General features: G+C 37.6%; 2 protein-coding genes across 2 annotated transcripts; both read left to right on the forward strand.

Annotated features, from left to right (window-relative positions):
* The first annotated feature begins 203 nt into the window (after positions 1-203).
* On the forward strand, positions 204-6,652 carry LOC145787778 (uncharacterized). Its single transcript, XM_082599605.1, has 7 exons — positions 204-228; positions 914-1,011; positions 2,446-2,615; positions 4,243-4,361; positions 5,307-5,405; positions 5,809-5,924; positions 6,385-6,652. Exons 2-7 carry the CDS (start codon positions 1,009-1,011, stop codon positions 6,553-6,555), a joined length of 678 nt encoding a protein of 225 aa, XP_082455731.1. The 5' UTR covers positions 204-228; positions 914-1,008; the 3' UTR covers positions 6,556-6,652.
* A 4,517-nt stretch (positions 6,653-11,169) lies between these two features.
* Positions 11,170-16,425, forward strand: LOC145787596 (uncharacterized). The gene is made up of 6 exons (XM_082599367.1): positions 11,170-11,262; positions 12,647-12,816; positions 13,688-13,806; positions 14,414-14,512; positions 14,901-15,016; positions 15,473-16,425. The coding sequence occupies exons 1-6, from the start codon at positions 11,260-11,262 to the stop codon at positions 15,641-15,643; spliced, it is 678 nt and encodes a 225-aa protein (XP_082455493.1). The 5' UTR covers positions 11,170-11,259; the 3' UTR covers positions 15,644-16,425.
* The last annotated feature ends 1,386 nt before the right edge of the window (positions 16,426-17,811 follow it).

Consider the following 17,811-nt stretch of genomic DNA (forward strand, 5'->3'; position numbering starts at 1 on the left):
ACTCACATTGATACTATCATTATGCTTCATTTGTTAAATCTGCACTCTAATATTGGCCTAGCCATGGCCACCTTGAGATGCGGCCTGATTTGTCACATTTTGCAGATTTTGATTACAGCTGCTGCTAGTGTTTGACCGACATATTCTGAGATTATTTTACTTTTTACTGTCTCCTAATGATATAAAAGCTTTTTGTTGCCTTGGGGAAGCAATAGCAAATGAGAAAAAGTAAGTTGAAAAACGCCGAATCAGACTGTTATTGAAAAATTAACAGTCTGACTAAAATCTTCGAAATCAAATTTTCTTTGCTTTTCAACATGTGATGATGTTAAAACCTATTGTATCATCTGGAGAAAACAGTAAAGAAAGCGTAATAATAAAATTTTTGAAAAATTTATTTAAACATTCACCCAAAGTTAGAAAAATGTGGAAATTTCTGCAAAATGTGACAAATCAGGCCGTATCTTTAGGTGGCCATGGCCTAGCATAGATGGAGATTTAGATAAGGTTGACAAGGTAATAAATAATTAAGCTTGGTTTTTTTGGTTTGGTTGAATCTTTATCCTCGGACTGACAAAGCCTTGATAGGTTATTCCTAGCAGTTTCGCATATTTGTAGAGGTTTTGTAGCAGGGCCAGTTACCGAGATTAACAAAGTGAAGTTCCCGATTGTTGAAGTGTTGTTGCCGGGAAATTATTCCATTCATTAGATGCCGCTGAATGGAGAGCAGTCCTTAGAATGCGTTGCTCAAGCACACACTCCGAAAGTCGAACCAGCGCCGCTTGATTTTGAAGCTTCTTCGTTCACGAAGTCACGCGCTACCAGCTGAGCTATCGGGGCAGACATGGCATTCTTGTCAGTTTATAGTTCCAAACTTCCAACATTTTTACGTAAGTTTATTTGTCTTTTGCAGGACAAATTACGGTATTTTACATCTATTGTCACTTCTGCAAGGACTTTTGCATTTGATCTCTTCAACTGTAGTTAAAAAAAAACAATAGCCTGGAAATGGTAAGTTGCTGTAGGCTACCACAGACAGCAAAATCCGTCATTTTTACATTGATTCAACGTCTGACAAGACAAGCGTGTGCAGATGTTTAATCAATGACGAATGTTGTTGTCTGGGACATCTCAGTGACGACAAAACAATGAGAGTGCAGTAGTGGTCGTGCAATCGCGGATGATTTCTACAAATTTATGCTGTTTCTTGTAAAGAAAAAAAACATCGTTGAAAAGTTGATCCTGTCAGTTTCGTGCCAAGAGTTGGGTACCCCAGGTTGATAATGTAATGCAGTGGTTCTCAACCTTTTCGTCTTGGCGGACCCTTTTTGGCACCATGCTTTTTTGATGCATTTTTCAGAATTTAGCTTGAACAAGGCTTTAACTTTGAACTGCTGCATTCTGAGAACGGCAACTGTCAGAAAAAATCAAAACATGGAAGTTGTTGTATTTTTAACTGTCTTTACAAATTTTGTGTATTTTTTTAAAAAATGTCCTAAATGACTAAAATTTTTGACAAACTACAAAATTTTGCGTTTTTTTATTTTTTTTTTGTTTTCGTTTGGACATCTAAAAAAAATCTTCAAACTGCGGAAAACTTCACCGCTAGACGTCGGGCAAGTGTCAGGCTTTCCACACAAACGTCGCCACAGTGATGTCGCCACAGTGATGTCCATGTCTTATGGGAAGAAAGAACCGAATAAACTTCACATTGCAAAAAAATTATAATTTCTCTGTAAATGATTGAAAATTGCAGAAAAAATTCAAAGACAAACCTAATAGTTTTTTTCAACTTTAAGAAAATATAAGTCTTCCTCTTTCTAAAAGAGTAAGATCCATGCAGTTTGGCAAACAAAGACCAGAGTTATGGTGATTGGCTGATTGCAATTGCAAACTAACAGGAACTACGTTGTTTGATTAGATAATTGTCGGAATATTCATCCTCGGACTGCGAAAGCTTTTTGCAGAGCTTAATCCTGGCAGTTTCGCATACTTGTAGAGGCTTTGAACCACTGACGCAGGCCCGGTCACCGAGATTGGATAAGGAAAGTTTCCGATTGTTTGAAATATTCCATTCACTGGATTAGTGAATAGAGTTGCCATTGACGTGTTTGCGTAACTGTATGCCCAGAGAGTTAAACCGATCGCTTTCAATAATTCTTAGTTTTGAATTTTAGTAGCATAGTGCAATGAAGAGATTCGTTATTTCAAGCAATTAGTATAATTTATAGTATGGTACTTGTTAATTTGTCACAATGAAGTTCATGTAGTTGACCATTTGAAATGTTGTTTTTCACATCTGTTGAGACAGTTTGGATTACGTTTTCAAAACTAGTGGGCCTAATGTCGGCCTAAGTCAATAATAAGTGGGTCTACTTTATGTAGAGATAAGTCTTTACTGTTTATTCTCCAAAATTATATTAGATTGTTATGCATTCTTTACAGAGCAACTTGACTCCTCTTCCCGATCGCTACTTTTTCTTCAATATTTTTGAACCTCCTCTTCAATTGGATAAATTTAAATCAGGTTTTAACAAAGCAGCAGACCACGCGGCAGCGAAGAAAGGGAGTTTCATCAGCACTTACTTGCACCATTCCAGCGCGCCAGACGCAAAGTTAGTACGCACTACCCATACAGCAAAATCCGTCATTTCTACATTGATTCAACGTCTGTAAGAGCGCTGTAAACGATTTTACAGAGCCTGAAAACTGTTCAGAGAACTTAGAAACAAATAAATCATATTTGCATACAATAATATACTGTATTGGCATCCAATCCTTTCTTTACACAGTTGCTAGTTTGAGGAAAAAATACAGCTCTCTTCAAGAGTCGTGTTAATTTGAAGATCGAATATTAATTAATTGGTGCCCAACTTAAATTGTTTTCCTAGTCACCCTGCATTATAATACTACAAATATAAAAGCAACAATTACTAAATGCGCAAGCCACGTGAGCTGGTCGAGACGATTACAATCAGTTACTTGTGGCATCTTTGATACAAAACGATGTTTTTGACGAAAATATAAACAATAAGCAACGTTGTTATTACTATTTGTCACGGTTCTTTCTATCTCTTACCAGGAAAGAGTCTTGGGAAAGATTAATGACGTAGTTTAATGGGATATCAACGTAAAACAGTCAAATAAATGGTCGAATAGTTCTAATTGTGAGATGACAAATAAAAATATTTGAAGAACCTTAACGAATGGCTAAGCACTTCCAACAAATAATCAAAGTAACTGTGAATACCCATAGATTCCAACACCTGTAACTCTTATATTTGACTTCAACGTACTTCACTCACTGCTTCTCATACAACTTTAATCTCGATCACAACTTATAATAGCACCAACCCCGTCCCCATCTACTCGCATTCAATAACTTCAATTGAACTCTCAATCAATAATCATCTCAATAATAACCTCCATCTCTATGTGAATTACGCAAATTACGCCACTATTTATAGCAGGTTTGTTTTGACCAGAAACTTCCAGAAGGTACGATAATGTTACGTCATAAGGACACATTGTTCTGGTTAAGTTTTACTACCCGTAACATTTTTGTGACGTCATAACAACCTACCACCTGACAAATTGTTCGATCCAGTTGGAGAACCTTCTAGTCTTGCACGTATGCAGATTCTTCTCTAGAAGTACATTACATAATAAAGATTTCGTAATCAAAGGTCGCTATAGGAAAGTAACCGATGATAATATTTTGTAAGAATTATACAATTAAAACAGTACGGTTAGTTAAGACACATAATGTAGTCTGTCGTGAGGCTTCGCAGATTGATTGTGACACTATTATTACTAGTATTATTATTGCTATTATTATTAGGATTATTGTTGCTATCATTACTAGTATTATATATTGGTATAATTTTTCATATTATTTATTATTATTATTACTATGGTCATTATTTGATTTATCGGGCTAAAACCTTGTCCAGCTTGCATTATGCTGCAGCCCCTGGTAATCACATTTTCAAGCTAATACATTGTACGAGCTTTACTGTCAAGAAATATTAGTTTTTTTCAAGGTGTTTTATATTTTGCAAATATTTGAACAATATCTACAAGGAAAACAACTTTGACAACATGTAGAACTTTGTTTTCATTTATTTCCAACTGCGGTTGCTGTAAATTTGCCTTTTTACTTTTTTTGCTTGTGTTTTCGATTCTGTATTTAAAGTTGTTTTTTATGTGAAGTGTTTCTTAAGATGAAATACGTTTTTTTAGATTTCCATACTGCAACTTTGCTGTCACAAGTTCTCCTGACGGTATACCCTTCTACGGTGATGAGGACTTTGACAAACTTACCCGCCAAGCCATGGTGGGGGTCGCGAAATCGTACCCAGGTAGGTTGATGCGCCACCTAGTGGCCAGAAGTCTAGCTTTTGCAAATGAATACAATTCAGTTTTGGTCAATTTTCTACACAAGTCTGTATCTTAAAAGTCTTTCAAGCGTATATTTGAAACACTTTGGGAAAATTTTGGGGACTTAGTGGTCCTCAGTTGGTTCTCCATTGGCTGCAAAGATATTTTGGGGGTTGTTTTGACCAGGGATACCTACTAAGTCCAATATCCCTAGTTTTGACAGAGACTAACGGGAAAACAAATTATATACACAGTTTTTAAACAAACTTAAGTCCACACTGAATCAAAGTCCTAAATGTTAACGACTGGAAGAGTTTTCCAATGATAGTGACTTGCTTGAAGCAGAAACGAACAAACAGTAAGGCATTTGATGGTTCCCTAACAGATGGATTGAATTGTATATGAATAGATTGAATTGTGATTGAATACATTGAATTGTGATGGAATACATTGCTACGTGCTGTCTTTTGAGGATGAAAATCAACAAGGACATACAAAGAGAAACGTATTAACATTTTTACAAATGAAAGCTAAAATTCTTCTAGTTTCCACCATCTTTCAATGTAAATATGTAAATGTTTGATGTTTACGTCATGTATGATTACATCACGATCTCGTCATCATGTATAGCCAAGTTGGCTGCATGCATAGCCTACTCACATAGCTTTGTCGGCTGCATAGCCGAGTGGTGAGAGTACTGGAACGGCAGTCGAAAGGGCGCCGGTTCGACACCGCTCAAGAGCATGCGGCTGTGTCTGTGGCAGCACGTTTAACGGCACGCCTGAAGGTGAACACAAAAATTGGCTTCCTTGCCTTCCCGTCCACTCAATCTAAATCTTCAACCACCGGGTGTAAGCCTGGATACGACAAACAACAAAACAAAAAAGCAACAAAACATCATGTATGACATCAATGTTTTGTTCTAGCTGGGTTCTTAGAGATTGCGAGCTACACTGGCAAACCACTAGTTGCTGACAACAAGGACCCTCCAGAAACATCCAGCTTCTTCATCACTGTGATCAAAGGTAGGACATATTTAACAAAACTGCTTGTCTCAGATGGACTGACGTATTCGATAAAATCATAATGCCTGGTAAAACTATTTATTTAAGTTTTAAAATCAAAGCCTGTTGGTTGATTGCGAGAATTTTCATCCACTGATTGCGAGAGTTTTCATCCTCGGACTAAATAAGATTCTTTGGAAGCGTAGTCCTTGCAGGTTCGCATACTTGAAGAGGCTTTGAACCGTTGACGCTGACGCGGTTACCGAAACTGTCGCAGTGAAGTTTCCACGTGTTCAGCAAACGTTTCGACAACTACAAAATTTTTCCACAGCACTGGAAAGGAAACTAGTTTAGTTTTGGAAACGTTTGCTTAACGAAAACAGTCTGTTCCATCCTTTCATTCAGCATCATATTCCTGTTCCAGTGAAGGACGAGGTGAGCGATGAAGATTTTGACGCCAATTGGAAGCAATGGTCTGGAGCAGATTTACTTCGCCAAAAAATTGACGACAAAAATTTTGTTGAAAGTTTTCTGTACAAGGTAATATGAAAAATGAACGGGTATAAAATATTTCTTCAGTTTGTCCGTAGATAAAACCACAGCTTTATGTAACGTTTTTATCGAGTAATTTAAATTAGTTTACTAAAATATTGCAATTTATTGAATATTGAAAAATAATTTGTCTTCATCATTTCAAATCGTAGTGGATCGCTTAAGAAATTTTTCCATTTATTTGGAATCCTTTTGTTAAAACAGAAAAGTTTCTTGACGACTCTTAGATTTCACAAACGTTAATTTCTTCTTCTACTCTACAGGCAACATTCTCTTCGGTTTTTCTTTAACTTTGTAGGGACCTGATTGATTGAACAAATTTAAAATGTCATTCATATCAACATTTTTGTTTTAGTGTCTGTGGGGAAAAATCACATCACAATTACATTGAAGGGATTTTTAATTTAATTAATTGAAGTAGTTCATTCATAAGAAATTGAATTTTCAGCGCTACACTACTCATATGGCTCCAGTGTTCCGATACACCGTGAGAACAGAAGTACAGAATTTATCTGAAGCTTCCGGTCACGTGATTGCCAAAGAAGCAAATAGTCGACAGTTTCCCGACGGCGTCGAAACGACAACCGCCTTTTACAACATTGCTTTTTGTCGAAAGTAATATTGACTGCACACCAAGCAATGAACTATCAATAAATTGATGCAAAATCAGTGTTGTCTTTGAAATTGCATACTGCTAATAAATACACGAGTGCATTTTGAAGAAAAAAGTTTGTTGACATTTTTGTTGCTGTTGAAATATAAAGTTATGGCTGCTCAAAACAATAACAATTTTGACAACATTTCAGAATTGCCAAATATTTCGTTTCGAAGCAAAATTCCTTGTTTCGTTTCGAATTAACTTTCTTGGTGAAAAATTCCCTGTCGAATTTCAAATCATTCCACACAAAGCGAGAAGAACGAAACATGTCGCCTAAGACGCTTTATAAGCAACTGAAGCTTTCAGTAATGCGAAGGGGGTCTGGGGGGCGACCTCCTAGAAGTATATGTGATGCGATAATCCAATAAGCCCCCTGTCGATGTCAAAACATCGTTCCCGCCCCTGCTTAAATTACCCCCCCACGCTCAGGAAGTGACCGGAGCCCCTGATTGTATGTATCAGTAGCTTAATGGCAACAAAAAGAAAAAAACACCTAGGCCTATGATGGAATGCTGTCAATCGTCAAGAAGTTTCCTCCTCTTGGGAGAAATGTGAATCATTTATTCCTTTCTGATTGGTCAATTCTGCCTAACGACAGTAGGTTTGACAAACACGAGTCAGGCAACCAGGGCCGGATTTAGCTGATGGGGGGGCCAGGGCACTTTTAGATCGGGGAGCCCCCGTGCACAATTTTTTTCGCGCCGTCGAAAAACCACCTCTACGTCTACAGTAGCATTAATCCAGCACTGCACAGCATTTTGCAGAAACTTCAAAGGCTAAAAAAAAAACACAAAATTACATTTTTTCAACGTCGGGGGCCTTTAAAAGGGGGCTCCGGGGCATCTGCACCCTCTGCCCCCTAAATCTGGGCCTGCAGGTAACAGTCCCGTTGGTTTAATACGAACCAAAAATCCAATTATTTCAGCAAGCAACGTAATATATTGCATGTCTTGATAAAGCGTTAGAAAGTTAATGATGGAATGATGGAAGATTGTCTTCCATCCCAGCATCAAGATCTTCCTTTCCATCCTTGACATCTTCCATCCCAAAATCTGTCTTCCATTCCATCCCATTCCCTGCCAGCCGGGGTGATTCTTTACGTCCTGAAAACGGAAATGTTGAACTTAGTTGATCTTCCTGTCACGTGAAAGCGAATGGCCAACAGTTTTCCGACGGCGTCGACACAATAATTGCATTTTCAAACATTACTTTTTATCAAAAACAATTTTATTTTAATATTAAACAATTACTTCATCGCATATTGATCTGACAGCTATGAAGTTGAAAAATCGTCCGCCCCGATAGCTCAATTGGTTAGCGCGTGACTTCTAGAACGAAGAAGCTTCAAAATCAAGCGGCGCTGGTTCGACTCTCTGGGTGTGTGCTTGAGCAACGCACGGGACTGTTCTCCATTCAGCGGCATCTAATGGATGGAATAATTCCCTGGCAACAAGACTTCAACAATTGGAAACTTCACTCTGTCAATGTCGATGACCGGCCCTGCGTCAGTGATTCACAGCCTCTACAGTCTACAATGTACAAGTATGCGAAACTGCCAGGTGGTCACAGCGGTAAACCATAATCTCTTCGTGGGAAAATTGTACATAAGATTCCCGGATCCGTTCGTCTGTATGTAATGACCGAAAAAGAAACACTCCTTTGAAACGTCTATTCAAAAAGTGTATTTCTGTAAAATTAGCCTCCGGCTATCGAAAATGGGATGCAACGCGATACACCACTAAAAACTTGTCACTACAATCCAAACTACTTAGATAAAGACGGAACTTTCGTCCAGCTGGCACGCACTAACCAAACAGTTAAATATGCGACTAACTTTCAAGCAACCATTTTACGAATGACTAGAATACATTGCTATATATCTCAAACTCACGTACGCAGTTACTGTGACGTCATAGTGAAACATTGTGAAGCAATTCTCAACAGGTGTGATACAAGTCTTACGAACGATGGTGCAATCTTGGCTCATTTTTAGGAAAACTTCCATGACGTAATACGCTAAGATTCAGTAGACCTGAACGGCTTTATATGACGTTTGATTTGGTGAACCATTGTCGGGAACACCAGGATTAAGCTCTTTAAGACGCTTTCCCAGTCCAAGGGTAAAGATTCAATCAATCAAAATGATCTGGAAGGTGTTGCCGCATTTAGCGACATTCCCACTCAAAAAGAGCATAGCCTACTTCAAAAAGATTGCGAAACTACCAGGAATAACCATTCAAGGCTTTGTCAGTCAGAGGAAAAAGATTCAAACCAGCCAGATACAAATCATTCATGTCTTTCATTCAGTTGGCTTCCAGCACGCACCAATGAAAGTGTTTATAACTGATTTATCAAACCTGTTAGTTTAACTGACTTGAGGTATGGTTTTGAGCTTGATGACGTGTAATAGGCCTATTGAATCAGTTTTAACATTTTGAAGATGCGAACAAAATTTTCCTCAATTTCGCATCATCATCAATCATCATCATGTTATCAAAAGTTTTATTTTTGCAAAAATATTTTTAAAAACTCAGCAGTTTGTTACATTTTTTCCAAATTCGTTTATTTTGGAGCAAAGGAGCTACCACTCCCTCTGCAATCTCACCTCCTATGATGGCCGGTTTGACAAAATACCGCAAAATCATAGCAGATCTGTGGCTTGAGGTTGCCCTGTGGCATTGAGCTGTGACGTATCGAGACCTCCAAAAGCTATTCCTTTGTGAATTATTTATTCTTGCCAACAAAAGCCTCAGAATGGAGTGATTGCTTGAAAAGATTGAAGATAGACGTTGTGTAACCGCTCACGTCTTATCTATCTTTATATCTAATACAAATAGAGCATTTTCCAAAAATCAAAAAAGTTAGCAAAACGATTTCATGCGTGACGACTCTGTGAAATATTGCGACGACGTTACTAAGTTCTTTAGCATTACCAGGGATGCAACTCAAACTTTCATGGTGCCACTAGTTTCACGAAAATGTTTTTACCACGATCGGCTGTGCACGTACGCAGTGATTAATGAAAACATATGGAAGTTGGGTTAGTTACCAACTTAATCCTATTTTTCATGCAGTAAAATTTGTCATGTGTAATCAAAGTAGAAAACGGTTGGTTTTCTGTCTGGGATCTATTTTTTGTGCGAGATTACTTTGGCCACCATGCTTTGGGGCATGCTAATTGTGCATTGTGCAAGGTAGATCATGTTATAAAATCAGCAAATATTCAACGTCTGTTTATATCAGACAAACAAGATGCTGTTTTATAAATTGAATGCTTTGATTAATTAGTTTCATTTTACAAATAATTTGGCGGGTTAGAAAAGCAATGAACGGAAAGAGAAAATGCAAAAGAAATTACGAAATAAGTTTTACTTTACTGCTTAGGCTGCAATGCAGTTCAGTTTGTTTTTTTATTTCTGACCATCACAACGAAAAACAATATGTAGCCTTTATGACAAACATAGCAGAGGTCTAGAAAAAGGTAGAAGCGACAAATGCACTAGCGATGTTGATGAGAATGCAAACAGCATAAACAAAGCTCAGCAAAAATGTAGACTACAGCCAAGTATTCAAATTCATACTCAGCTTGGTGTTGTACAATGTTGAGTTGGAACACCTATGAAGGTCACGTGACTGAAAACCGTCACTATCCATCCCAGACAGCAAAATCCGTCATTTTTACATTGATTCAACGTCTGCAGACGTTAAATCTAGTGACCTGCGTCTGCAGACGTTAAATCTATGCAAAAATGACGGATTTTGTTGTCTGGGGTGGTCAAGAATGAACTTCTATTTTAAGACTAGCCGGAGGCACTTCCAACCGGCGCAAACGCATAATCCCACAAGTTTTATCAAACGGAGAAAGAACTTAGTAGCGTAACATTTCAGTGGCTCATGTTGCAACCCTTGAGCAATTTCTGCTTGGTGATGACGTATCTGCTTCGTGAAACGAAGTTCGACTGCCTTACCTTTCTATAGTCCTCGCCTGGATACAACATGAAAATAGCAGTTTGCCAAGTCATTTGTAAAAGCGACAGCTAGCTTTAGTGCCTTGGTCATCAGCGGTTACATTTAAGGTTTTAGAAAGACACTCACACTGTTACTATCGTTATGCTCCATGTGTTAAATCTGCACTCTAATATTGGCCTCGCATAGATAGAGATTCAGATAGGGTTGGCAAGGTGATAAATGATTAGGCTTGTTTTTTGGTTTGGTTGAATCTTCATCCTCGGACTGACAAAGATCGGTTATTCCTAGCACTTTCGTACACTTGTAGAGGCTTTTGTAGCAGGGCCAGTTACCGAGATTAACAGAGTGAAGTTTTCCGATTGTTGAAGTGTTGTTGCCGGGAAATTATTCCATTCATTTATTAGCTGCCACTGAATAAAGGAGCAGTCCTTAGAATGTGTTGCTCAAGCGCACACCCCGAGAGTCGAACCAGCGCCGCTTGATCTTAAAGCTTCTTCGTTCACAAAGTCACGCGCTAACCAACTGAGCTATCGGGGCGGACATGGCATTCTTGTCAGTTGATAGTTTCAACATTTTTATGTAAGTTTATTTGTCTTTTGCAGGACAAATCACGGTATTTTACATCTATTGTCACTTCTGCAAGGACTTTTGTATTTGATCTCTTCAACTGTAGTTAAAAAAAACAATAGCCTGGAAATGGTAAGTTGCTGTAGGCTACCAGACACAGCAAAATCCGTCATTTTTACATTGATTCAACGTCTGACAAGACAAGCGTCTGCAGACGTTGAATCAATGACGAATGTTGTTGTCTGGGACATCTCAGTGACGACAAAACAATAATAATGCAGTAGTGGTCGTGTAATCGCGGATGATTTCTACAAATTCATACTATTTCTTGTAAAGAAAAAAACATCGTTGAAAAGGTGATCCTGTCAGTTTCGTGCCAAGAGTTGGGTACCTCAGGTTGATAATGTAATGCAGTGGTTCTTAACCTTTTGTTTTGGCTGACCCTTTGTGGTGCCACGCTTTTTTTGATAATAAGTGGGTCTATGTAGAGCAGAGGCGTGCAACATACGGCCCGCGGGCCAGAGCACGGCCCGCGGTGCCCATTTACATGGCCCGCACATTCTTCATCAAGTAGCCCATTATTTTGAAATACTTTACACTGTTAGATCGGAGGATGTTATTTGTTAACATATTTCCTCATTTCAAGCAAAAGTACAACTCTTTCGATCTCAGTTGAGCAAAGCATCCCTGACTCACTTTCCTTGTCTGGAAAGTAGACGCGTTCAAATTCAAGACTGTGAAAAATATGTTGGAATGGTTGAAAAGTTAACTTCGGCATTTGAAACTCGCTTTGAAGATTTTCGAAAACACAATCCCGACTTTCAACTTTTTGCTCATCCATTTGACCTGGTTGTGGGGAATATTCCATCCAGCATTCAAATAGAATTACTAGATTTGCAAGCAAACGTCGATCTCAAACGAGCCTACAATGAAAATGATTTGCTTACTTTTTACTGAAGCTACGTGTATAGAAATTACACAAATCTAGAAAATCACGCGAGAAAAATGATCTGTCTTTTCGGAAGCACATACTGCTGTGAACAGTTCTTTTCAAAAATGAAGCTGTTCATAACAAAATGCAGGAATCAGCTTACAGATGAGCACTTGTCCAGTCAACTTCGAGTTGTCACTTCTTCCGTCAAAGCTGTTAGCTGACATTGACAAGATCTCTGGACAAAGAAGATATCAGACATCTCACTGATCACTCACTCAATGTGTAACTTGATTGTGTGTACTTTTCCATTAAATAAATTGTTCATATAAATTCATGTGTTATTCGGTGGACTGGCCCTCAGCATCATTATAATTGTACGTTGTGGCCCATTGCGATAAACAGTTGCACGCCCCTGATGTAGAGATAAGTCTTCACTGAAACGTCGGATATAAAAGCCAGGTATCATCTCATCAGGAGGTAACCTAGTAGCCTATATAGTCACCAGAAGAACGCAAGTTACTTTAATTACGTCTTCACTATTATTCTCCAAGATTATATTAGATTCTTACACATTCTTTACAGAGCAACTTGACTCCTCTTCCCGATCGTTACTTTCTCTTCAATCTTTTTGATCCTCCTCTTCAATTGGATCAATTCAAATCAAACTGGAACAAAGCGGCAGACCACGTGGCAGCGAAGAAAGGGAGTTTCATCAGCACGTACTTGCACCATTCCAGCGCGCCAGACGCAAAGTTAGTACCCAGACAGCAAAATCCGTCATTTTTACATTGATTTAACGTCTGCAGATGTAATATAAAACTGACGGATTTTCTGTGTAAGAGCGCTTTGAACAATTTTACAGAGCCTGATACTGTTCAGAGGACCTAGAAACAAACAAAATAACTGCGTATATTTACACATATATATTACCATCTAATCATTTTTTTAAGACAATTGCTAATTTGAAGAAAAAGAAAACAGCTCTCTTTAACTGTTGTGTTAATTTGAGGATCGGATATTAATTGGTGCCCAACCAAAATTGTTTTCCTAGTCACCCTGCATTATAATATTGCAAATATAAAAGCAACAATTACTAAATGCGCAAGCCACGTGAGCTGGAGGTAGAGACCGTTACAATCAGTTGCTTGCGGCATCTTTGATACAAAGCGATGTTTTCACGTAAATGTAAACAATAAGCAACATTGTTATTACTATATTATTAGTATTATCATTAGTATTAATGTTAATATTATAGTTACTATTATTTTTATAATTTTTTGTATTTATTATTGTTATAATTATCATCATTTGATTTATCGGGCTAAAAACTTGTCCAACTTGTCTTATGCTGCAACCCCTGGTAATCACCTTTTCAAGCTAATACATTGTACGAACTTTACTGTCAAGAAATATTAGTTTTTTTCAAGGTGTTTTATATTTTGCAAATATTTGAACAATATCTACAAGGAAAACAACTGTGACAACATGTATAACTTTGTTTTCATTATTTCCAACTGCGGTTGCTGTAAATTTGCCTTTTTACTTTTTTTGCTTGTGCTTTTGATTCTGTATTTAAAGTTGTTTTTATGTGAAATGTTTCCTAAGATGCAGCACGTATTTTAGATTTCCATACTGCAACTTTGCTATCACAAGTTCTCCTGACAGTATAGCCTTCCACGCTGATGAGGACTTTGATAAACTTACCCGCCAAGCCATGGTGGGGGTCGCGAAAGGGTGCCCAGGTAGGTTGATGCGCCACTTAGTGGCCAGAAGCTTTTGCAAAGAAATACAATTCAGTTTTGGTCAATTTGCTACACAAGTCTGTATCCTAAAAGTCTCAAGCGTATATTTGAAACACTTCGGGTACATTTTGGGGACTAGTGGTCTTCAACTGGTCCTCTATTGGCTGCAAAGATATTTTTGTGGGTGTTTTGACATAAGCTAACGGGAAAACAAATTGCACAGTTTTTAAACAAACTTCAGTCTACACTGAATCAAAGTCCTAGATGTTAACGACTGGAAGAGTTTTCCAATGATAGTGACTTGCTTGAAGCTGAAACGAACAAACAGTAAGGCATTTGATGGCTCCCTAACAAATAGATTGAATTATGATTGAATGCATTGCTACGCGCTTTCTTTTAAGGATGAAAATCAACCGGACATATGTAAAAAGAGAAACTTATTGATATTTTTACAAATGAAAGCTAAAATTTTTCTGGTTTTCACCATCTTTCAATACACCATGAATGCAAAACTGTGGATCTCCGCCTGAAAACAGTTTGATGTTTACGTCATGTATGATTACATCACAATCTCGTCATCATGTATGACATCAATGTTTTGTTCTAGCTGGGTTCTTAGAGATTGCGAGCTACACTGGCAAACCACTAGTTGCTGACAACAAAGACTCTCCAGAAACATCCAGCTTCTTCATCACTGTGATTAAAGGTAGGGCATATTTAACAAAACTGCTTGTTTCAGGTGGACTGATGTATTCGATAAAATCATAATGCCTGGTAAAACTATTTATTCAATCTTTAAAGTCAAAGCCTGTCGATTGATTGCGAGAATTTTCATCCTCGGACTAAGTAAGCTTCATTGGAAGCGTATTTCTGACAGGTTCGCATACTTGAAGAGGCTTTGAACTGCTGACGCAGATGCGGTTACCGATTCAACTGACACAGTGAAGTTTCTGCTTGTCCAGCAAACGTTTCGACAACTAGAAAATTTTTCAACAACACTGGTCTGGAGAGGAAATTAGTTTAGTTTTGGAAAAGTTTGCTTAAGGAAAACAGTCTGTTCCATGCTTTCATTCTGCATCTTATTCCTGTTCCAGTGAAGGCTGAGGTAAGCGATGAAGATTTTGACGTCAATTGGAAGCAATGGTCTGGAGCAGATTTACTTCGCCAAAAAATTGACGACAAAAATTTTGTTGAAAGTTTTCTGTACAAGGTAAATTGCAAATGAACGGGTGTGAAATATTTCTTCAGTTTCTCCGTAGATAAAACCACAGATTTATGTAACGTTTTTACTGAGTAATTTAAATAAGTTTACAAAAACATTGCAATTTTTCAATATAGAAAAATAATTTTGTCTTCATCATTTCTAATCGTAGTGGATTACTCAAGAAATTTTTCCATTTATTTGGAATCCTTTTGTTAAAACAGAAAAGTTTTTTGACGACTCTTAGATTTCACAAACGTTAATTTCTTCTAAAAGCAAGATACTCTTCGGTTTTCTTTTAACTTTGTAGAGACCTGATTGATTGAACAAATTAAAAATTTTATTTATATCAACATTTTTGATCTAGTATCTGTGGGAAAAATCACATCACAACTACATTGGCATTGAAGCGGTTTTTAATTTAATTAAATACAGTAGATAATTCGTAAGAAATTGAATTTTCAGCGCTACACTACTCACATGGCTCCAGTGTTCCGATACACTGTGAGAACAGAAGTACAGAATTTATCTGAAGCTTCCGGTCACGTGATTGCCAAAGAAGCAAATAGTCGACAGTTTCCCGACGGCGTCGAAACGACAACTGCCTTTTACAACATTGCTTTTTGTCGAAAGTAATATTGACTGCACACCAAGCAATGAACTATCAATAAATTGATGCAAAATCATTGTTGTCTTTGAAATTGCATACTGCTAATAAACACACGAGTGCATTTTGAAGAAAACAGTTTGTTGACATTTTTGTTGCTGTTGAAATATAAAGTTATAGCTGTTCAAAGCAATAACAATTTTGACAACATTTCAGAATTTCCAAATACTTCGTTTCGAAGCAAAATTTCTTGTTTCGTTTGGAATTAATTTTTGTTATAGTGAAAAACTCCGTGTTGAATTTCAAGTCATTCCACACAAAGCGAAAAGAATCTCAGAAAACATTAAAAACTCACATTCCGTACACTATCCAGTATCCATACCGTACATCTTGGTTTTGAAATATCGGTATCTCAAAATAAGCGAATGCACAATATTACTATCCAGTGTAACAGTGCAGTGCAAGTGTTATCGAGGTCTAAAGATGGTTAGGGTTGCCAAATCACTAATTTGTCAATTTCTGGATGCACTTTAAGTAACTTATAGGGGGATACATCAACTGAAAAATTGAATTATTTGATGATTTCCACAAATTATATGCAGTCGATTGCAAAATTTTGGCTTTATAATCCAAGCTTTACTAACCTCTAGTCATGGAAGTACAAGGCAAACTTTCTATGTCAAAAACACCTGAGGGTTGAGTTGAAAATCAAATCATAACGTCGGGGACATGCATAACGTTTTTAAAGTTTAGTTACGTGTTTTGTCATTAATGAGAATAAATGAATGCTGAAAAGTTTGGGTGTTCATCAGAATTATTGTCTTTTCCATTAGTAATTAAGCTACGACGTTCACCTCATAAATGCGAAAGCAAAATTAGAAACATACAAATTGTTTTATTGCTTCACTAACGTTTTGTGCACCATGGCAATGCGCATTCTCAGAGCAAATGCCGTACACAAATTTTAAAATGATACACTGCAGAGCAATTAAAGGTAAAAAAAAAAATCAAAAACGGTGAACAAGGGCTGCAACAGCGGTTGTACGCTGGATGAAGTAAAACCTTTGAACAATTAAGTACAGAAAAATTCTTGAATACAGTTTAGTACTGAAAACGATTGAGTGGGCTACAAGCCGACGGTTTACAAATAAAATATTCGAGATCACATTGAATTAGGAGGATGTTTCCAACTGTGCCAAAACAGGTACGAAGCCTGTCCGTCAAGACAATAAAGAGATTTATACAATTTCGGAAGCAGATTGCCATTGTTGTGGTTACGTACATTCGTTGTTTTGTCGTAATGTTGTTGAAACAACTTTCTACTGTTGTGCGTTAACAATAGGATAATTTGTTTCATTTTTTCTAATTTTTGTTTGTGACCAGTTTATCATGTGAACTTCTTTGAGCATGTGCGAACAGAGAGCTGACTGTTCAAACTCCTTATTTTTGACAGTTCTGCAATATTCTTTTACACAGGAATTTATAATAAGCTGACGTCGTCACATTCACTGCACGGAATTTCGTAAATAACATCACAAATGGGACTGACTCATAATAAACGTGATGTTGATGAATCTACGTCCAGTAAAACCTGAGCTAAATTAGCCATCATTAAAAACGATTGATTGAAAATTGATTCATTTTTCATTGTAGCCACGTTAGCTCATTGGTTAAGCGCCCGACTCAAGATCAGGCAACGCTGGTTCGGCTCTCGGGGTGTGAGCTTGAGCAACGGATTTTCAGGATTACTCTTGATTTAGCGGCATCTAAGTAATGGAACCCTTCAATAATTCCCCGGCAACAACATTTCAAAAATCGAAAACTTCACTTTACAAATTTCGGTAACCAGCCCTGCGTCAATAGCTTTCCAATAAGGAAACACCATAAAAGTATCTGATGTCGAAGATGTCTCAACTATTGTGGGACTCTGCATTGAATACTTCGTTTTCGAATTATCCTTGCCACCTTACGGATTTTAGATTGACTTCGTTCCAACACTATTCAGTGCGAAAGACTTCTTTCATTGCAATTCCTTTGGTTTCAAAGTCTCATTTTAGACTTGTGACAAATTTCAACTTTATGGTTTTCATTCGTACACTGCTCAGCATGGAACACAGATGCGCCTTAGGACTTTTGTTCTAGAGCACAACCCGCGAGACTCGTTTGTGTGGTAGCCTACGCTTGCAAACCAGAGAAC

Source organism: Aplidium turbinatum, chromosome 18 (assembly GCF_918807975.1).
Source record: "Aplidium turbinatum chromosome 18, kaAplTurb1.1, whole genome shotgun sequence".
Taxonomy (NCBI): Eukaryota; Metazoa; Chordata; class Ascidiacea; order Aplousobranchia; family Polyclinidae; genus Aplidium; species Aplidium turbinatum.